Source organism: Mustela nivalis, assembly GCF_964662115.1.
Source record: "Mustela nivalis genome assembly, chromosome: 1".
NCBI lineage: Eukaryota > Metazoa > Chordata > Mammalia > Carnivora > Mustelidae > Mustela > Mustela nivalis.
Window position 1 is genome coordinate 165572037 of NC_139020.1, and position 17974 is coordinate 165590010.

A 17974-nucleotide genomic window follows, 5' to 3' on the forward strand; every position below is an offset into this window, starting at 1 on the left:
GTTAAGCACCCAACTCTTGATTTCTACTCAGGTCACAATCTCAGGGTCATGACACTGAGCCCACACCAGGCACGACTTAAGATTCTCTCTCTCCCTCTGCCCTGTTCCTTCACCTGCTGTGTGCATGGTCTCAAAAAGTGTGTGTGTGTGTGTGTGTGTGTGTGGTGTGTGTGTGTATGAACCAACTTGAAAAGGCAAAAGGCATAAACTTACAAAGAGAAAGCATAAAGAAAAAAACAGAAAAGCAAATTAGGTAAAAATCAGCTGCTAGAGATAGAGAGTAGACAGATGAACAGTTACTGGATAAGCAGATCACAGATGGCCAAAAGCTAAGTCTGCAGTGAGAAAAACCCAGAAACATGTTGAGTCACCGTACAAGACCCCCCAAAAGGCTCAGGAATTGGAGGTAGCAGACCTCTGAAAAGAAGGTGAAACTGGAGATGAAAACAGGAGAATGAGCTGGAAACCTGTGAAGTTAAGTCCCGAGATCCCTGCTCCCATCCTCTATAGATGGGTCTGCCTTTTCCCCATTCAGCAAAAGACTACCGTTCACACTTGATAAAGATGAGCCAAGAAGCTTATGGAATAATTAAGAACAATGGACATACAATCAAGGTTGAGGGACCATCGCATGTTGGACAGTGAGAACCCAGGTACTCCTCTCAACCTGACTCTCAGAACAGCACCAGCCAGATGGTGCCTCCTAGGTGGGGGAGTTGAGCATTTCGCCCAGGGACACTGAGCAGGCTCTGATAATGAAGCCACCAGTCCAGTTGGGGCCCCCATAAAACTACCCAGTGTCATCATCCTCTGTTCAAGCCAGCATTGATCAGCCCATCCACACACTTAGAACTTCCAATCATCTTTTGAAAGTTCCATCTTTAAATATGAATGGACAACCAACACATCCCAGGAAAGCCCTACCATAAGACAGAAAACAAAATACTTAGTAAAAAGAAAAAAACAAAACAAAACAAAAAAAAGACAAAAATCAGAAGGAAACTCAGAGAAAAAGTAGTGCAGAAAGTAAAAGAAAACTTCAAAACAAACCTGTAATATTCTCGAAGAGACCAGAGAAGGCACAATAACCTCAAAACAAGAACAGGATACTCTTAAAAAAGGAATACTCAAAACATCAGTGTTCTTAGAAATTAAGTGTGTCAAAAATGAAAAAAAGGGGGGCACCTGGGTGGCTCGGTGGATTGGGCCACTGCCTTCGGCTCAGGTCATGATCTCAGGGTCCTGGGATCGAGTCCCGCATCGGGCTCTCTGCTCAGCGGGGAGCCTGCTTCCCTTCCTCTCTCTCTGCCTGCCTCTCTGCCTACTTGTGATCTCTCTGTCAAATAAATAAATAAAATCTTTAAAAAAAAAAAAAGAAAAAAAGGGGGGGAGCCTGGGTGTCTCAGTCATTAAACATCTGCCTTCGGCTGGGGTCATGATCCCAGTGTCCAGGGATTGAGCCCCACAACTGGCTCCCTGCTCGGTGGGAGGCCTGCTTTTCCCTCTCCCACTCCCCCAGATTGTGTTCCCTGTCTCGTTGTGTTTCTCTCTGTCAAAAAAATAAAATCTTTAAAAAAAAAGAAAAAAATAGTATGTATTATTATATACACTCACCTTAATTACTCACAAACCAAAAACCAAACCAAAAATGAAAGGAAACAGGAAAAATGGGAATACTAAGGAAACAATCAAGAGAAGTATACCTCCAAGAAGAAAAATGGGACTACTTATTTTGACAACCTTGAGGAGTATTTTATGGCACAAGCAGTTTGGGGATGAATCAGTGATAGGTACAGAGAAAACTAAAGGAAAAAACATGGCAATGATGATCTCCAAGAAGATAAACTTTGTACGAGAGGAAATGTGCTCAGAGTATACTAGATGATTCTGCTATGAACGTGGGGAAAATCAACTTTCAACAGATTTAGCCAGAAACTATAGGACAACAACATGGGGAGCTGCTAGAAACAGAGGTGACAGGTTCAGGGGTATGGTGCTTGGTTAGTGTGGAGAACTAAATTCTCCTCTTCTAAGTAGGCAGTCCACAGAGTTCTGCAACTAGAAAATCAATACACAGTGCAAGATTATTTAGAAATATGAAGGTACCATCAACAGATGAATGGATCAAGAAGATGTGGTATATATACACAATGGAATACTATGCAGCCATCAAAAGAAATGAAATCTTGCCATTTGCGACAACATGGATGGAACTAGAGCGAATCATGCTTAGCGAAATAAGTCAAGCAGAGAAAGACAACTATCATATGATCTCCCTGATATGAGGAAGTGGTGATGCAACATGGAGGCTTAAGTGGGTAGGAGAAGAATAAATGAAAGAAGATGGGATTGGGAGGGAGACAAACCATAAGTGACTCTTAATCTCACAAAACAAACTGAGGGTTGCTGGGGGGAGGGGGTTTGGGAGAAGAGGGTGGGATTATGGACATTGGGGAGGGTATGTGCTTTGGTGAGTGCTGTGAAGTGTGTAAACCTGGTGATTCACAGACCTGTACCCCTGGGGATAAAAATATATGTTTATAAAAAATAAAAAATTAAAAAAAAAAAAATATGAAGGTAAATGCTGGAAGAAAGAGCTAACGAGATTCAAGGAGATGTAAATAAAGATAAGCAGAGATGCGTAAAACAGCCTTTTCGCCCAGGCATAAACCATGTTTAAAATTGCTAGTTTCCGGGGCACCTGGGTGGCTCAGTGGGTTAATCCTCTGCCTTCAGCTCAGGTCATGATCTCAGGGCCCTGGGATCGAGCCCCGAATCAGGCTCTCTGCTCAGTGGGGAGCCTGCTTCCCTCCCTCTCTCTGCCTACTTGTGATCTCTCTGTCAAATAAATAAATAAAATCTTTTTTTTAAAAATTGCTAGTTTCCCTCCAATACCATTCTTTCCTTCAAGAGCAATAAAAGTGACTTGGGGATAAGTCTCCCACATGAAAGTTTATGTTCCAGACTCCCTTGCAGCTAGGTGTTGGCCAGGTTTCTAGATTCCCGTCACTAGCTAAAAGCAAAAGTGATGTGGACTTCTGAGTCGAACTCTTAAATGGGAGGAAGCATACTTTCCTCTTCTCTTTTCCCCTTTCTACTGCTTGGAATGTCAAAGTAATGTCCTCAGGGTCCCATCAGAGCAGCGACTCAGATCACAGACGGAGACTGGGTTGAGAGACTGGGTTGATGTAGCAGAGCAGCAAGACAGATGACACCAGAGTCCCTCCTCCTTAAGCCAAACTTCTATTGTCTTTAAGTCACTGTTATTTTGGCCTTTGTTAGGGTAGGCAAATGTATATCCTAACAACATATAAATTCTAAGTTTAAAAAAAGGAAAAAAAAAAAGCACTGAATTGAGATTTCTTAGTAACTCTGAAAGGTATTTTAGAAAAGAAGCATCAGGGCATCTGGGTGGTTCAGTTGGTTAAGTGACAGCCTTTGGCTCAGATCATGATCCTGGAGTCCCAGGACTGAGTCCCACATCAGGCTCCCTGCTCAGTGGGGAGTGTGCTTCTCCCTCTGACCCTCCCTCCTCTGGTGCTCGCTCTCCCTCTCATTCTCTCTCTCTCTCAAATAAATAAAATCTTTGGGAAAAAAAAAGAGAAAGAGAGAAGAAAAGGACCATCAGTTTGTCCTGGAGTCCTTGGTAAGTAAAGTGCTGCTTTTAACGAGTAACACTCAGGATCAAATGAGAAAGACAACAAATATGTATCATCAACAGAACTAAAAACCCCCCATGCTTGGTATAAACTCAGCTCACCTTCTGGCTTTCTAAATTAGAGTCGGAGTCATCCAAAAACTCAAGGGCTGGAGAGTGCTTGTCAAGGACTGTCCTTCGGGCACCAGCTGTCTCCTCGCTGGGTTTCTCCTGAGGGTCTATCACCACTCTCCTGTCGCAGAAGCTGCTCCTCTCCAGCTCAGCCTTTTCGTCGTCCTCTGCTCTCACCTCCGGGGCTGACTCTTTCCCTTTTGGAGGAGGAGACACAGTGACACTCCTGACTGGCTCTTCTCCACGGCTGGGACGCTCTCCTTTGCTCAGCACTGGCCTCGTGGTAGCCTCTCCCTTCCTTTTTGGCATCGACTTTCCCAGGATGCCCTGGATAGCCTTCAGGTAGATCACCGTAGAGCCCTGATCTCGAAATCGATCCCTCTTCCTTTTCTGCACCTTGTTTGGTTCCTCATTTGTATCATTCTGACCCTCTGCTTCAGCTGCAAATTCAGAGTTCGTGGAGTTACGAGAACTATCTTTTGAATCAACCTGGAAGTGGGGGGGGGGTAGAAATCACAGTTCGTGAAATGGTAACCCACAGGGTAATTATGTATAGGAATCAATCAATGGCGGCTATAACAATCAAAGGGAAGGTGACAGTAGCTAAAATTAAGATTCTCTCCCCGAGGTTTCCATCCCAACCCACTGAGAAGTGTCACTGTAAATGGGCCTGAACTGCTGCCATTTCCTGTTATTCACTTTCTCATGCTCACCAGGTACTACCCTCGCACTGCATCAGGCAGTAATGAGCGGAGATGAGCAGTCTCGTAACACAAGACTCTAAGCTCCCTGAAGCCAAGGACAACCACACATTTGAGAACACACACAGGCAAAAGAGCAGCTCAAAATTTCAGCACCAGAAGAGTCTCTAGACACCAGCTAACCCAATGCCACATCTACGAGTCGAGGAGACCCAAGGGCCAAGGAAGGAGTGGACTCCAGTTCCCAAGTCCTAAGGGCTGAGTGCAGGCCTTATTGAAGTTCCCTTCAAACTCCTTCCCCCAAATCAAAACCTCGGTGACAGAAGGTGTCTAGTCTCCCAGAGAATGCACCAGGGTCAGTCCAGAGACTGGAACTATGCCCTGACTCTTACTCATCTCCTCAGAAACACAGATGAAGTCTCAGCCCCTTCCTCCCTTCCCCTGAGCACTTACTCATTCCAGGAGCTAGACTATTTATTTTCAATGTTAATTTACTATGAAACTCAGGTCCAATCCAATGCCAGCCTGGGGTAAGAACACTCCACAGATCTATCACTAGAACATCTCAAAAGCAGTGAAGTCCAAATCTCCCCAGCTATGACCTAGATTGACCATTATCCCAAGGCCTTCTACAGTCCCTGCAACTCACACTGCTAATTCATTTGTATTAAATCCCTCCCAATTATACAGAGAAATAACTCCACACTAAGCTTGCTGATCTTTTTTTCTCTCAGTTAGTCTATGCCAAGAGATGTCCAGCAATAAGAAAGTGGTTACACAAAAAAGCTTACGCTCTTATTTTATAGACTTCTCATATTATTTGAATTTTTTCCAAGAAATACATATTATCTTTTTACAAAAGCCTTTTGACATATGGAAATCTAGACAGTAGTGTGGCACAGTATTTTTTTACTACAAGTACTCAAACTGTTGGCAGCTACTCACTTCGATGAGATGGACAGGAAAGGTGTCTTTGACCTTCATTTTAAAACACTGAGTCTCAATTTTTTTTTAAGATTTTATTTATTTATTTGACAGACAGAGATCACAAGTAGGCCGAGAGGCAGGCAGAGAGAGAGAGAGAGACGAGGAAGCAGGCTCCCTGCTGAGCAGAGAGCCCGATGTGGGACTCGATCCCGGGACCCCGAGATCATGACCTGAGCCGAAGGCAGCGGCTTTACCCACTGAGCCACCCAGGCGCCCCTCAATTTTTTTTTTAAGATTTTATTTTTATTTATTTATTTGACAGAAAGAGAGAGAGCACAAGGGGAGTGAGAAGCAGACTCCCTGCTAAGCAGGGAGTCCGATGTGGGATCTGATCCCAGGACCCTAGGATCATGACCTGAGCCAGAGGCAGACGCTTAACCATCTCAGCCACCGAGATGCCCGAGTCTCAATTTTCTAACGTGGTGGACATTTTTTTAAAATGTCTATAGGGATTATCTGGGAAAGATGATAAGCCTTTTTTTATACCTTTCCATATGACGAAATTCTAATAAACGTTAAAAACAAGCTTGAAGGCTCCCTGGGCATGCCCTACGGGATACAGTCAAAACTTCCCAGCCTGCTTCTCTCACTACTGCCAACCACCTGCCATCCTCGGGCATGGCCATCGTACTGTCACAGGCAAACCTAACTTCCTTTGCTTGTGATGCCCTCACCTCAGTCTCATTTTACACTTGATAAAACTCCTACTCATCCTTGAAGGCCCCAAATCCCTTCTTTGACATCTCTACCTCTGCCTGTGCTACCAGTTACCCCTGTCCTTGCCCTCCCACCCCGCCCCAGGGCAGGCAGAGCACTACATGGGAAGACAAAGTCCACAACAAACTGAGGAGGCCCTGCGCCTTGATCAGGGTCACAGCTCCTCACTTCAAACCAACTGCTGCCACTTGCAAGTACAGACCCAGAGTCGTGGATTCCAGTTTTCCATATAAAACACGAGATCTCAAATTGAATTGTTTTCCATCTCAACAGCAGTTTTTGTGGCACACTTGCTTAGCATCCATGTGAGCTTAGCATCCAACGAAACCTAAAAAAACACCTGCTTACTGAACTTTCTACTCTAGGTGACGAGGGAAAGGAAAACCAGAAGAAAGGCAATATATGTTATGTTAAAGAGTGAGAAGTGCCAGAGAGGGAAAGAACACAGGAAAAGGGAATAAAAGTGCGGAAGCGGAAGTGGGTCACTCGAGTCTCCGGTTCAAGGTAGAGGTGTGAGCTGGAGGCATATATTTTTAATGTGAAATCTCCAAAATACTGAATACTTTTGAGGACCTAGTAGGCCACGTTCAGACTATGGACCATCAGTTTGCCAACCCTGGTAGTGAAGGCCAGGTGGTAGTGAACTGTGGGGAGAGAAGGGTTAGAATTAGAACAACTTATCCTGTGTTTTCCTTTTTTTTTTTTTAAGATTTTATTTTTTTGACAGAGAGAAAGAAAGAGAGAGAGAGGAAGGGAAGGAAAAGCAGACTCCCCACTGAGCAGGAACCCAGATGCAGCACTCCATCTCAGGATCCTGGGATCATGACCCTGAGCCAAGGGCAGATGCTTAACCAACTGAGCCACCCAGGTGCCCCCATACCTTATGTTTTCATGTGGCCTTACAATTCCCAGAGCTGCCATACAGAGAGGGAAGCTGCCACACGGCGCGTTTAAGTGGCAGAAACGGGGCAAGCTCAAGCTCCCCCTAATATCCTGGAAACCAAGGGAGAATAGAGAAAATACGAAAATTGAGCAACAGTAGCAAAAGCTGTGATGTCAAAGACCACAAGGACCTGAACTGGATCCAGGTCACTCAAGATTTTCAGAAGTGGAGAGGAAGCTATAAAGGCAAAGATGAGGCCTTCAGTTCAAGAGCAGAGACAAACCACCTGGCTTCAAACAGGGGAGATTTTATCTTTCCTGGCACTACTGCTTAGTGAATTATGCATCTCTGAAGGAAGGAGGGAAAGATTCAGTGGAGATGCTGTTCCTGCCCTCACCACTGACAGCCTACATGGTTTCAACGGTTCGTACCCAGCTCCCTGCCTAATCCCTCCATCCTTTCTCCACAGTGTGCGAGAGGAATTCTAAAATCTGCCAACATCACACCTCTGCTTAAAACCCTTTAGTGCTGGGGTGCCTGGGTGGCTCAGTGGATTAAGTTTCTGCCTTCGGCTCGGATCATGATCTCAGGGTCCTGGGATAGAACCCCTCATCAGGCTCTCTGCTCAGCGAGGAGCCTGCTTCCGGCTCTATCTCTGCCTGCCTGTCTACTTGTGATTTCTCTGTCAAATAAATAAATAAGTACTTCTTAAAAATAAAAAATAAATTAAAAAAATAAAAACCCTTCAGTGCTTCTCCATTTGCCCACAGGAAACATCCCCAACATCTGAGCCTAACATCAGAAGCCGTTCACAGGCTGCACCCCAGGCTTCTTCTCCAGCATCATCTCCCACCTTTATCCATACACCAAGGTGCCCGGGAATGAGAAAGTGTGCTGGAGAAAAGGAAAGTGACGACCTTCAGGAATCAGTCATATCCCAACCACTTCAGACCAGCATTTCCTGACATATTTTGGACACACATTGTTCTGTTGCCTGAAATGTCCTCACCTCCTCCTCCTCCTCCTCGTCTGTCAGGAGAATTATAATGGCACCTCTTCTGTGAGGACTTTCTCAACATTAGTCACTCATTCCTCTGGTACTTCAAATGCCCCTGTTATAACAGTGCACACAGTGCTCAGTGATGAAGGACTATTCAGGCCTCAACCACTGCCTTCCTGTTCGCAACTACAACCCCTAGCATGGATTTCCACCCAAGCACCGGACATCTGCTGGGTGAAGAGGCAGAAGCCAGGATCACAGAGGAAAGCTGTTATTCGAAAGCCAAGATATACAATGGCTTCTTGTGTCCGGGCTGTGCCACCCTGCAGAGACTCCTCAAGGGAAGGATCTTGCCCTCTTAGTCTCTCCATCGCTCAGCTAACACTGGGCTAGGACAGAGCAGAGACTCAGAGGGCCGCAGAGGTAAGAATGCAGGCTTTGAAGTCCCATTGATCTGGGATAGCACAGCTTGGCCACATACCAGCTGGATGGCCTTGGTCAAGTTACTTAACATTTCTGAGTCTCCTTTCCCTGCACCTACATATACTAGGTGTTCAAATATTTGTTAACCAATATATAAATATTTGTTAACTGACATGTAAAGATAATACTGCCTATTTCACAAGACTCTCGGGATTATGGGAGAGCTTATGGGTCAAACACTGAGAATCCTATTTGATCAAAGTCGATCACATCATAAATGCTCCAGTTTTCCCTTCCTGTCTTTCTTCCCTGAAGTGAAGCGGAAATGAAGGTCATACTAAAGACTAATAATGTAAGGTAGGTGAAGGTGCTCACAACAGACAAATTTAATCTTTCTCTACAGAAGAAACAAAGATCATCAGCTACCATGAGACCTAAGAAAACCTTTCAAACAATTGTCCTAGAGGAAATAAGGAACAAACAGTAAGAGGCTGGCCAGCAGCAATCTCTAGGGAATCCAAATTGCTCAGTCTAGCTATGGTCTGAATGGGTCCCCCCAAGTTCATACATTGAAATGTAACCCCAAGAGGATGGTATTAGGCCCTTTGAGAAGTGATTAGGTCATGAACGTGAAGCCATCATGAACATGATTAGTGCTCTTATCTGAAAGTCCCCAAGAGAGCTCCCCTGCCCCCCTGCCATGTGAGGACAGAAAGAGAAATCTACAAACCAGAAAAGGGCCCTCAATTGACCTTGCTGGCCCACTGATCCCAAACTTCCACCCTTCAAAACTATAAGAAATACATTTCATAAGTTATATATAATATATAATATATAATATACAATATACATATAGTATAGTATATAATATATAAGTATATATTATAATATATATTATATGTATAATATATGTGTATAATGTAAGTATATAATATATAAGTATATAATATACATAACATACATTTATAGGCTACCCAGACTGTGGCCTTGTTACCAAAGCCAAAACATTCCCCTCTGAATATTCTGCGACCTAGCCGAGACCTCTGCACTAAAGCTGGGGAGCAGAAAGATAATGGGGGACCCACAAACAAAGCCAAGCATTTACCCTTCAAAATTTAGAGAGCAAATGCTGAAGAACAGGTGGATAGGTGGGTAAAAAGTAGGAATGAGGGGACCTTAGAAGGACCAAGGGGGAGAACATGCTGTTTTTGTGAGCGCCACTGGGCTGTGCTTGCTGACAAGACTTAGGACTTACTAGAAAAACGAGTTGGACATAATTCAGAGTATGAGAAAAAGATGTACAGACGGAAAGATAAGAAAGGCATTTTGTAATTCATCAAGATAAACCAAGTACTGTACCTTGTCTTCAAACTAACAAACATCATAGGCAGAGCCCTTCCCAGTGCTAGAGAGGGACAGTTAGGATTAATAATATCAACATCCCCATATTTTACTCAACATGTGTGATCTTTCAAAAATGCATACCTGCCTTCCCTGTGTATAGAACTCTACATAACTCTCTAATGGTTTAGAATAAAATGCAAATTCCCTTAGCTACTGAAGCCTTGTTGCAATCGGCCCTTTACTTAGCTCTCCATTCTGGGCTCTCATGCTGCACACAGCACATCATGAGGCCGTCTTGGGACTTCTCAAGCCCTCCCACCAGGATGTATGCTCCTTAAAAGCCATCTCACGGCTCCACAACCCAACAGAGTCCTTGGCACCCAGCAACCCTCTAGAGCTTACTAACTAAAAAGCAAGGCACTAACCCCACAACTTTTTTTTTTTTTTTTTTTTTAAGATTTTCATTTATTTATTTGACAGAGCACAAGTAGGCAGAGAGGCAGGCAGAGAGAGAGAGGAGGAAGCAGGCTCCCCACTGAGCAGAGAGCCCAATGCAGGGTGGATCCCAGGATCCTGGGATCATGACCTGAGCCGAAGGCAGAGGCTTTAACCCACTGACCCACCCAGGTGCCCCTAACCCCACAACTTCTGAGGCAGGACTGGACTACTCACTGCTCCATGCTTAACCATTAAATTGATTTTGGCAAAAAACACCCCGCAGGCCAAATAAATAAGATAAAGATGGGTCCATGACAGAATTAGACCCACCTGGATTAAAGGCTATACCTTTAAATCTTGGTTCCTGGTCTGCAGGTCAGCCTGAGCCTGGGATGCAGCACACCTGAAAGGTTAGGCAGATTCCTGCCCTTCCCGAAAGGCTTCATTCTATCTCTATTTGTCACTGAAGTCAATTGTAATCAACTGAGATTATTTCATGCTTTGCCCTAAATCAAGTGAAAAACTTTATCAAGGATTAACTACAAGATTAAATTATATGGCAAAGTCCCCTATTTACTTATCTTTGAGTCATATTCGAAATGTATTTTTATGCTAAAGACAAAGATTTTGAAATCACTGTATTAAAAAAAAAAATCCAGGGGTGCCTGGGTGGCTCAGTGGGTTAAGCATCTGCCTTTAGCTCAGGTCATGATCCTGGGGTCCGGGGATCCCATGCTGAGCTCCCTGCTCAGCAGGGAGTCTGCTTCTTCCTCTGCCCCTCCCCATCCTCATATACTCTCTCAAGTATATAAATAAAATCTTAAAAAAAAAAAAAAAATCCATGTTCCATACCAAGAGTTCTGTGAAGTCCACAGTGAAAACACCTGGAGCACTTCATCTAAGAGTTCCCCAGGATAAACAGCCAACAACAGCCTAGTTTCTCAGCTGCACATAATCTAACCACTCAGTAGAAGTTTCAAGACACTTTCCTTAGGGCCTTTTTTTACTGCTTTTGTAAGATCACTTTATCTGAAGGCAGCCCATCTCACCCAACTAAGGCTTTTCCTCTACTCTTCCACATACAGAATTCCTCACTTCTTAAGGCCCAGAGCTCCAAATCCAGAATGCAAACTAATTAGGCCGTGATCTCTGTTTTGTTACTGGAGAATCCCACACAACTAGGACACTTGGGTGATGATCTAGGCCCTCAATGAATATTTGCTCAAAACCTGACTGAAAGAGTGGATGAAGCGCACACGTGCGCCAGCAACGTTAGCTAGTACTCATACCAGAGAAACAGCTGACTGAGAGATGAATTACATTTGCTTCTCTTTCTCACAGACTCATGTTCAACCTTCCCTCACTGGAAAAAAGGTCATCCTTTAAGTTCATATAAAATGAAACAGTGGACATAATGTACCTGCTCTGAGAAACCCTCCTGCATGTTCCCAATGGGGAGCTAAATGTTTGAGCTGAACTCCAAAACACACTCTACCCTACCCACCAAGCAAAACCCCAGGGTGCCAGGAACCGTTAACTTTGGGAAAAAGCTGCACTAAGAACCAAATTCTCATTCTCAATTCTGTGACTCAGAGAAGTTCAAAGTACAAGGGCACAATGCCTTAAATTTACAACTGAAACAAATAGGTCTGCGTCTCCTGAGGACCCACACCTTCTACTGCAGTGAACCTCCAACCTGGCTGCACCTTACAGTTCTAGAGGAGGATTTACAAATCTGGAGACCCAGACCATCCCCCAACCCCATTAAATTGAAATGAGAAGCAGGCACAAGCATTTTAAAACCTTCCAAATAGTTTTCAAGTGCTGCCAAGTATGAAAATTACCTCTCCATGGCACCGTAGGCCACCCCTGACCAAGCCCTTGGTCTCCCCGGTTTGCATAAGCAGACCTGTGGGAAGACCCCAAAGATCTTGAAGGACATGACCCTTTTTAGTCTCCTTCCCCCAATAGCTCAAGCCACGTGGAAGGAGCTTCACCGATTCCAAGGCGTCGCAGCCACCTACCTTAAGGCTGCAGGCCTCCTCCTCTAGAGAAGCCATTTCTTCTGGAGAGGGGTTGACAGGGCGAAGAGGGGATCCCCCTGACGAAAGGAATCCCCGTGTGCTCCGAATCAGGCAGCCTTTGGCGGCAGCCCCGCCCACACCTGGGTCAGATGAATGAGAGGAGGAGGTATTTCTGCGGCAGGATGAGCCCCAGGGCAACCTCGGCGAGCAGACCACATCGTCCTCTTTCTGGACTTTCAGGCGCTTGGGGCTGCTGGTCCCTCCTGAACGCGACGCAGAGGTAGGAGCTGGCCGGCTGGAGGGGGCCACATTACTGGGCTCCCGGAGGCAGCTGCGCTTGCGGGGACACCCTTCCGAAGTGCTGCTCCAGTGGTACTTGACCTTGCGCCGCTCCGACGCCATGGGCACCTGCAAGGCAAAGAGGGGGCCTGGATTCCAATACCAGCCCTCTTCAGACTCCCGCCACCCTGGGTCCCCTGGTGGAGGGCAAGCCAGAAGGTCAGAGTCAGGGGCCTCACTGACCTTTCCCCCTTTTTTCCACTGCCCATCACAGTTCTCAGGGTTTCGGAGATGCCAACGCGCTTCGCCTTAGTCAAAACGATCCGAGATTTACTAAGGGCGTCGGTTTGGTTTCCAAACCCAAAACGTGCTTCCGCGATCACCAAGCGCTACAGTTTGCACAGCGCTACTAGGGAGATGTCAAAGCGCTTCCGGGATTACAAAGCGCTTCGATTTAGTTTGCAGTACGGAGCCCTTTGGGGATGTCAAAGCGCTTCAAAAGATTACAAGGCGCCTTAAAGTCCACACAGGGCGACTGGACCCGCAGCCTTCGGCGGGCGCTTGGCCCAGAGGCCCGGAATGCCGAGGGCGGGCCGCAGGGCAGGGCCAGACCCGGCGCGCAGCCCGCCCTGCTCCCGAGGCCCCGCGGACCAGCCCGGGGCCCGAGGGGCCGAGGCGCCCCTCAGGAGCCGGCGGTGCCGCGCTCGGCCGCCGCCACAGGACACCCTCCGGCTCGCCCGGCCGCCCCTTCCGTCCCCGCCGCCGCAGCCCAGACGTCGACCTCGCCGCCCCCACGTCCCGAACGTCCCGAACGTCCCGCCTCGGCAGCGTCCTGGCCTCCCGCCCCACTCCTGCAGCCCCAGCTCGGCCGCCGCCCGAGCTCCGGCCACACCGGCCTCGGCTGCGCCCGCCTCCCGGAACGAGCCTTGCGGCCCGCAGCCAGGCGAGCGGCGGGGGCGGGCCTTGCGCAGAACGGAGGGCGCCCATTGCTCGAATCGGCAGGAGGCGGGACCCCGAGCAAGACGGAGCTCGCCTGTTGGCCAGGAGGCTTGGAGGCATTGGTCGGAAGCAAGGCGGGGCGGAGTCACTCACGTGGGCCCGAAGAGCGCGAAGCTAGGCAGGGCCGCGCTTCCCCCCGCCAGCCTTCCGTGGGGTTCGGGGCGTTCTCGGACCCCTGTCTCTCAGTGCGGTTCCCCGCTGCTCAGGGCTTCGCCGCTTAGCCAGACGGTTCAGGTCCCGATCCCCTTCTCGAACCCGCACCAACATCGTGACCCCATTTGCAGAGCAGGAAACTGGCTCAGAGAGACCAAGTGACACACCCAGAAAGTGGCCGAGTCGGAAGTTAGGAGCCATAGGCAAAAAAAGGCTACACAAAAATGTAAAATGTAAAATTTTTGCCGGGCAAAAATATCAAAGTTAAAAGACAAGGTACAAACTTAATAAAATATTAGCAACACATGACAAAGGGCTGATATCCTTACTATGTAAAAACTTTTAAAAATATTTTATTAATACTTATTAATTTAACAGAGAGGGGGCGCGCGCGCGCGTGGGGTGGGGGATGGGGAAGGGGGCAACAAAGGGAAAGAGCGAAGGAGAGTACGGGCTGAGGAGGAAGCCTGATGCCGGACTTGATCCCAGCATCCGGGATCGTGACCTAAGCCAAAGGCACACACTCAACCTGCTGAGCCACCCAGGCACCTGATGGAAGTTTCTTAATGAGATACTTAAGTATTAAAACGTAAACATGTTTACTGGAATTAAAATAAAAACTTGAAAAAATAAAATGGAAACAGGAATGAACCAAGGAACAGACAAAAATTATGAAAGGCTCTTTAGTATGTGAAAAAAAAATGTCTCCACCCCTGTCACTTAAAAATACAAGTAAAATTATAAATTTGCACCTATTTGTCAGTGATCAAAAAGCATGTAATATTTTTTGTAGCTGAGGATGTGGGGAAATGCATTCTCATACCTGATTCGATGTAAATTGATACAACCTCTTTGAAAGGCAGCACATTTTGAAGTTACAAGAATGAAAAATCACCTCAATCCAGCATTGGGATTATGAAATATTATGAATGACAAATTATGAAATATCCTTAGAAAGGAATACCAGGCAAAAAGACTAAAGTAATTCAAAAGTATTATTGAGGAAGAATGGCCAAAACAAGATGTGAACAAACATACCCACACTGAAGCCAGAAATTCCAACTGTCTTCAGCTCAATCTAACTCACAGTTTTGATTTTCCAATGAAAATCTAATGATTGATTAGTTAAGCAAAAAGATAAATTTTCATCACCTTTGGAAGAATACCCCAAACTAGGAGCAGTTGTTGCCTGTGGGCAGAAGAAGGGAGACGCTAAAATCCCAGTGGGGAAAAAGGCTTTCTTTCCACCACATACTTGTTTGTACTATTGGATTTTTTTAGTCATATGCATTTTTTAAAAAATAAAAAGGTGGGGGTGGGGGGGAACGCCTGGGTGGCTCAGAGGGTTAAGCCACTGTCTTCAGCTCGGGTCATGATCCCAGGCTCCTGGGATCAAGTCCCCCACTGGGCTCCTTGCTTAGCAAGGAGTTTGCTTCTCTCTGTCTCTGCCTGCCACTCTGCCCGCTTGTGAGCTCTCTCTTTCACTCTCTCTCTATGTCTTTCTCTGTCTCTCTCTCTCTGACAAATAAATAAATACAATCTTTAAAAGAAAAGAAAAGTCAGGTCTTCCCTGTAAGGATTTATAGAAAGGCATCACAGTGCCCATGGGCCCCTAGAATTGATATACAGAAATGTATGTATATGTATGTATTGACAGCTTGCTGAGGGAAGAAGGTCTTTAGCTTGTCATAAGTAGTTCATTGACTTTTCCTGCAAATTTATAAAGCTGTGGTTTGGAAATGCAGATATGTCTAGATGACCAGTACCCTATTGGCACTAGCCCTCTATTGCTCAAACAACCCTGAAACCACCCTACTTATAACTGTAAGGCTCTTACCACATGCCAGATTCTGTTGGGGCATATAACACACTCTAGTTGAATCCTCACAGCTACCAGAGCTTAATATAGGGGTGTCGGTACAGATCACTGTCCACTGGGACTGGAGTCCACACAACTTTGTTACATATCAGTACAAAGCTGACCTGGTTCCGGGACTATGGAATGTTTTCATGAAGCAAGATCTTCCCCGTGCCCTGGCAAATCCATGAGACAGGTACTTTTTTTTTTTTTTTTTTTTTTTTTTTAAATCCCCATTGTATAGATGAAGAACCAGAGGCTCAGAGTAACTCCCTAACTTGACCCAAGATCACACAGCTACTAACACCAACATTTAAGCCAGCACCCAACTCTTAGGCACTCCCTGATATCCCCTTATCATGGGCCCAGAGCCCCTTCTCCAAACAAATTCATCTGGACACAAAACTAATTGCAAGAGATCTGTTGACTTTACGGATGTATTTTTATTTATATTTTATATATATTTTATTTATACAAAAAGTCACTACAGTAGGATTATTTAAAATAGGACACACTGAATTTTAAATAACATCTGTTTCACAAAAAGATTTGCAACATGACTTTTCAGACGAATACCCACTGCATAAAACTTAGGTATGTGGCAGAAATATATGTTTAATGTTTTTTCATTTATTTTATAAAAAAGGACAAGTGCATTTTCAAAGTACTTCTGTAACCGTGTCTCACCTGTTCCTCCCAACAAGCCAGGGAAGGAAAATGTACCGGTGTTACTTACAAGGAAACCAAGGTTCCAGAAATTAAATAATTGATTTAAATAACAACAGAACTGGACATGAAACTAGCTCTCTTGATTCTTCATTCACCCATAAATAATACATACACTCAAAACAAAAGCTCCACTAAAAATATTAGCATTAGTGGGATGGGGGATAAAGGTGCTGAGTGGGCACTAAATAAATATCTGTGGCTACAAGATTTCTGAGGGAGAACATGGAAAACCTACAGAGAGCCCTTTGCCAGGTGTCTGGTATTTGTAAACTGCAGCTGAGAATCTTTCAGGCCATGGAAGTTTGAAGGTGGTTGTCGGCAAATACGACACAGAGATGTAACTTTGGAAAGTACAACTGACAGTCCTCCCTCAGTTCTTGAGGGCCATGAGCTGGGTAACAGTATTGCCACACACACCCCAAAACCACATAATCACCCACATCCTGGGCCCATGGACCAGGGTTTCCGCTTCAGTCCTCTGATCCCCAGCTCTGATTGACAAATCCCAGAAAGAACGATGACTTCATGGATTTTTGTGTATTGAAAAGCTGAGGTCCCTTCTTTCCTAACTCTGGCAAGATGGAAGCTTCTCTCCCTGGTCCAGGAAAGCTGATGTTTGGTGTTTCCTGGGAGATTATGATTCTGCCTCAGATCTTTTTCTTGATTAGGTGTTCATCTTTCCAATTGAGGACAAGCCGTGCTCTAGGCCTCAGGGGCCAAAAAGCTCAATGCTGTCCAGTTTCCCTTCTTTGTAGAACACGATATTCTCCATCAGTTTCTTTTTGGCCTCATTGATCTCGATTTTCCATGAAGTCTCTGTAGTTGATGTTCAACAAAAAGTTTATTTTTTTAAAGATTTTATTTGACAAAGCAAGAGAGAGAGAGAGAGAGATCATAAGTAGGTAGAGAGGCAGGCAGAGAGAGAGGGGGAAGCAGGATCCCCGCTGACCAGAGAGCCTGACACGGGGCTCAATCCCAGGACCCTGAGATCATGACCTGAGCAAATGGCAGAGGTTTAACCCACTGAACTACCCACGCCCCCCTCAACAAGAAATTTAAAGAAGGAACTTCAACAAAAGGCATTTGGAAATAGTTACTATTATTATAATTCTTAGAAAGCCAGACTTGTTCAGTTTCTCACTTAAGTCAGATTTCTGAATCAGGCCCTGAATATAATGAGCATTTTCATTGTTTCTGCCTTTGCAGTGAAGTCCTACTACCTGCCCCACTTTTCTGAAAGGAGGGGGCTTCCATGTTCCTTCCACGGATGGGAGAGGTTCGGATGAACATTTATACCCCCTCTCTGTTTTCCCTCCTCTCTCCTCCCAGTGGGAGGAGGAACAATAGGAGTGGTAGAGCCTGGGACATTCATTAAGCCATGTTTACTAGGGGAGGGGGACACTGCATTGAAAAAGCCTCCCAAATTTTTATTTCAGAAGGAAGACTGGGATATTTGGAAAGGAGAGACAGAGAAATTAGGAGTTTTGACTTGGTCCCTAAGTACGATGGGGACCCACATAAGGGCTTTAAACAAGAGGTGGCATGAGTTGTTTTTAAAAACCACTCTGAAAATAAAAAATTAAAATAAAATAACAAAATAAAATAAAATATTAAAACAAGGAAGAGAGGACACAGGAAGGGTGTGTGGTCATCCGGCAAGAGGACAGTAG

At 45.5% G+C, this 17974-nt stretch overlaps 2 protein-coding genes and 1 long non-coding RNA gene across 7 annotated transcripts in view; 1 reads left to right on the forward strand and 2 right to left on the reverse strand.

Annotated features, from left to right (window-relative positions):
• TATDN2 (TatD DNase domain containing 2) overlaps positions 1-13480 on the reverse strand; it is a 27762-nt gene extending 14282 nt beyond the window's left edge. For 2 of the 4 annotated variants that reach the window (XR_014298646.1, XM_082682664.1), the window contains exons 1-3: positions 12809-12940; positions 12287-12694; positions 3761-4258 (exon numbers count right to left, since the gene is read on the reverse strand). Coding sequence is in view for 2 of the 4 variants with exons in the window: in XM_082682664.1 (XP_082538790.1) it covers positions 3761-4258; positions 12287-12688 (900 nt within the window). In the remaining 2 variants the exon portion in view is untranslated. Of the gene's footprint in view, positions 1-3760; positions 4259-12286; positions 12695-12808; positions 12941-13346 lie in introns of those variants that run through there. The other 2 variants (XR_014298645.1, XM_082682665.1) reach the window with 2 other exon arrangements.
• LOC309840641 lies at positions 12480-13766 on the forward strand. The gene is made up of 2 exons (XR_014298729.1): positions 12480-12566; positions 12840-13766. It is a non-coding gene; the product is annotated as an uncharacterized lncRNA (long non-coding RNA).
• A 2232-nt stretch (positions 13767-15998) lies between these two features.
• Positions 15999-17974, reverse strand: part of IRAK2 (interleukin 1 receptor associated kinase 2) — a 53644-nt gene continuing 51668 nt past the window's right edge. For both annotated transcript variants that reach the window (XM_082682757.1, XM_082682756.1), the window contains one exon: positions 15999-17120. In XM_082682757.1, coding sequence (XP_082538883.1) covers positions 17014-17120 — 107 coding nt within the window. In that variant the 3' untranslated portion in view covers positions 15999-17013. The remainder of the gene's footprint in view (positions 17121-17974) is intronic.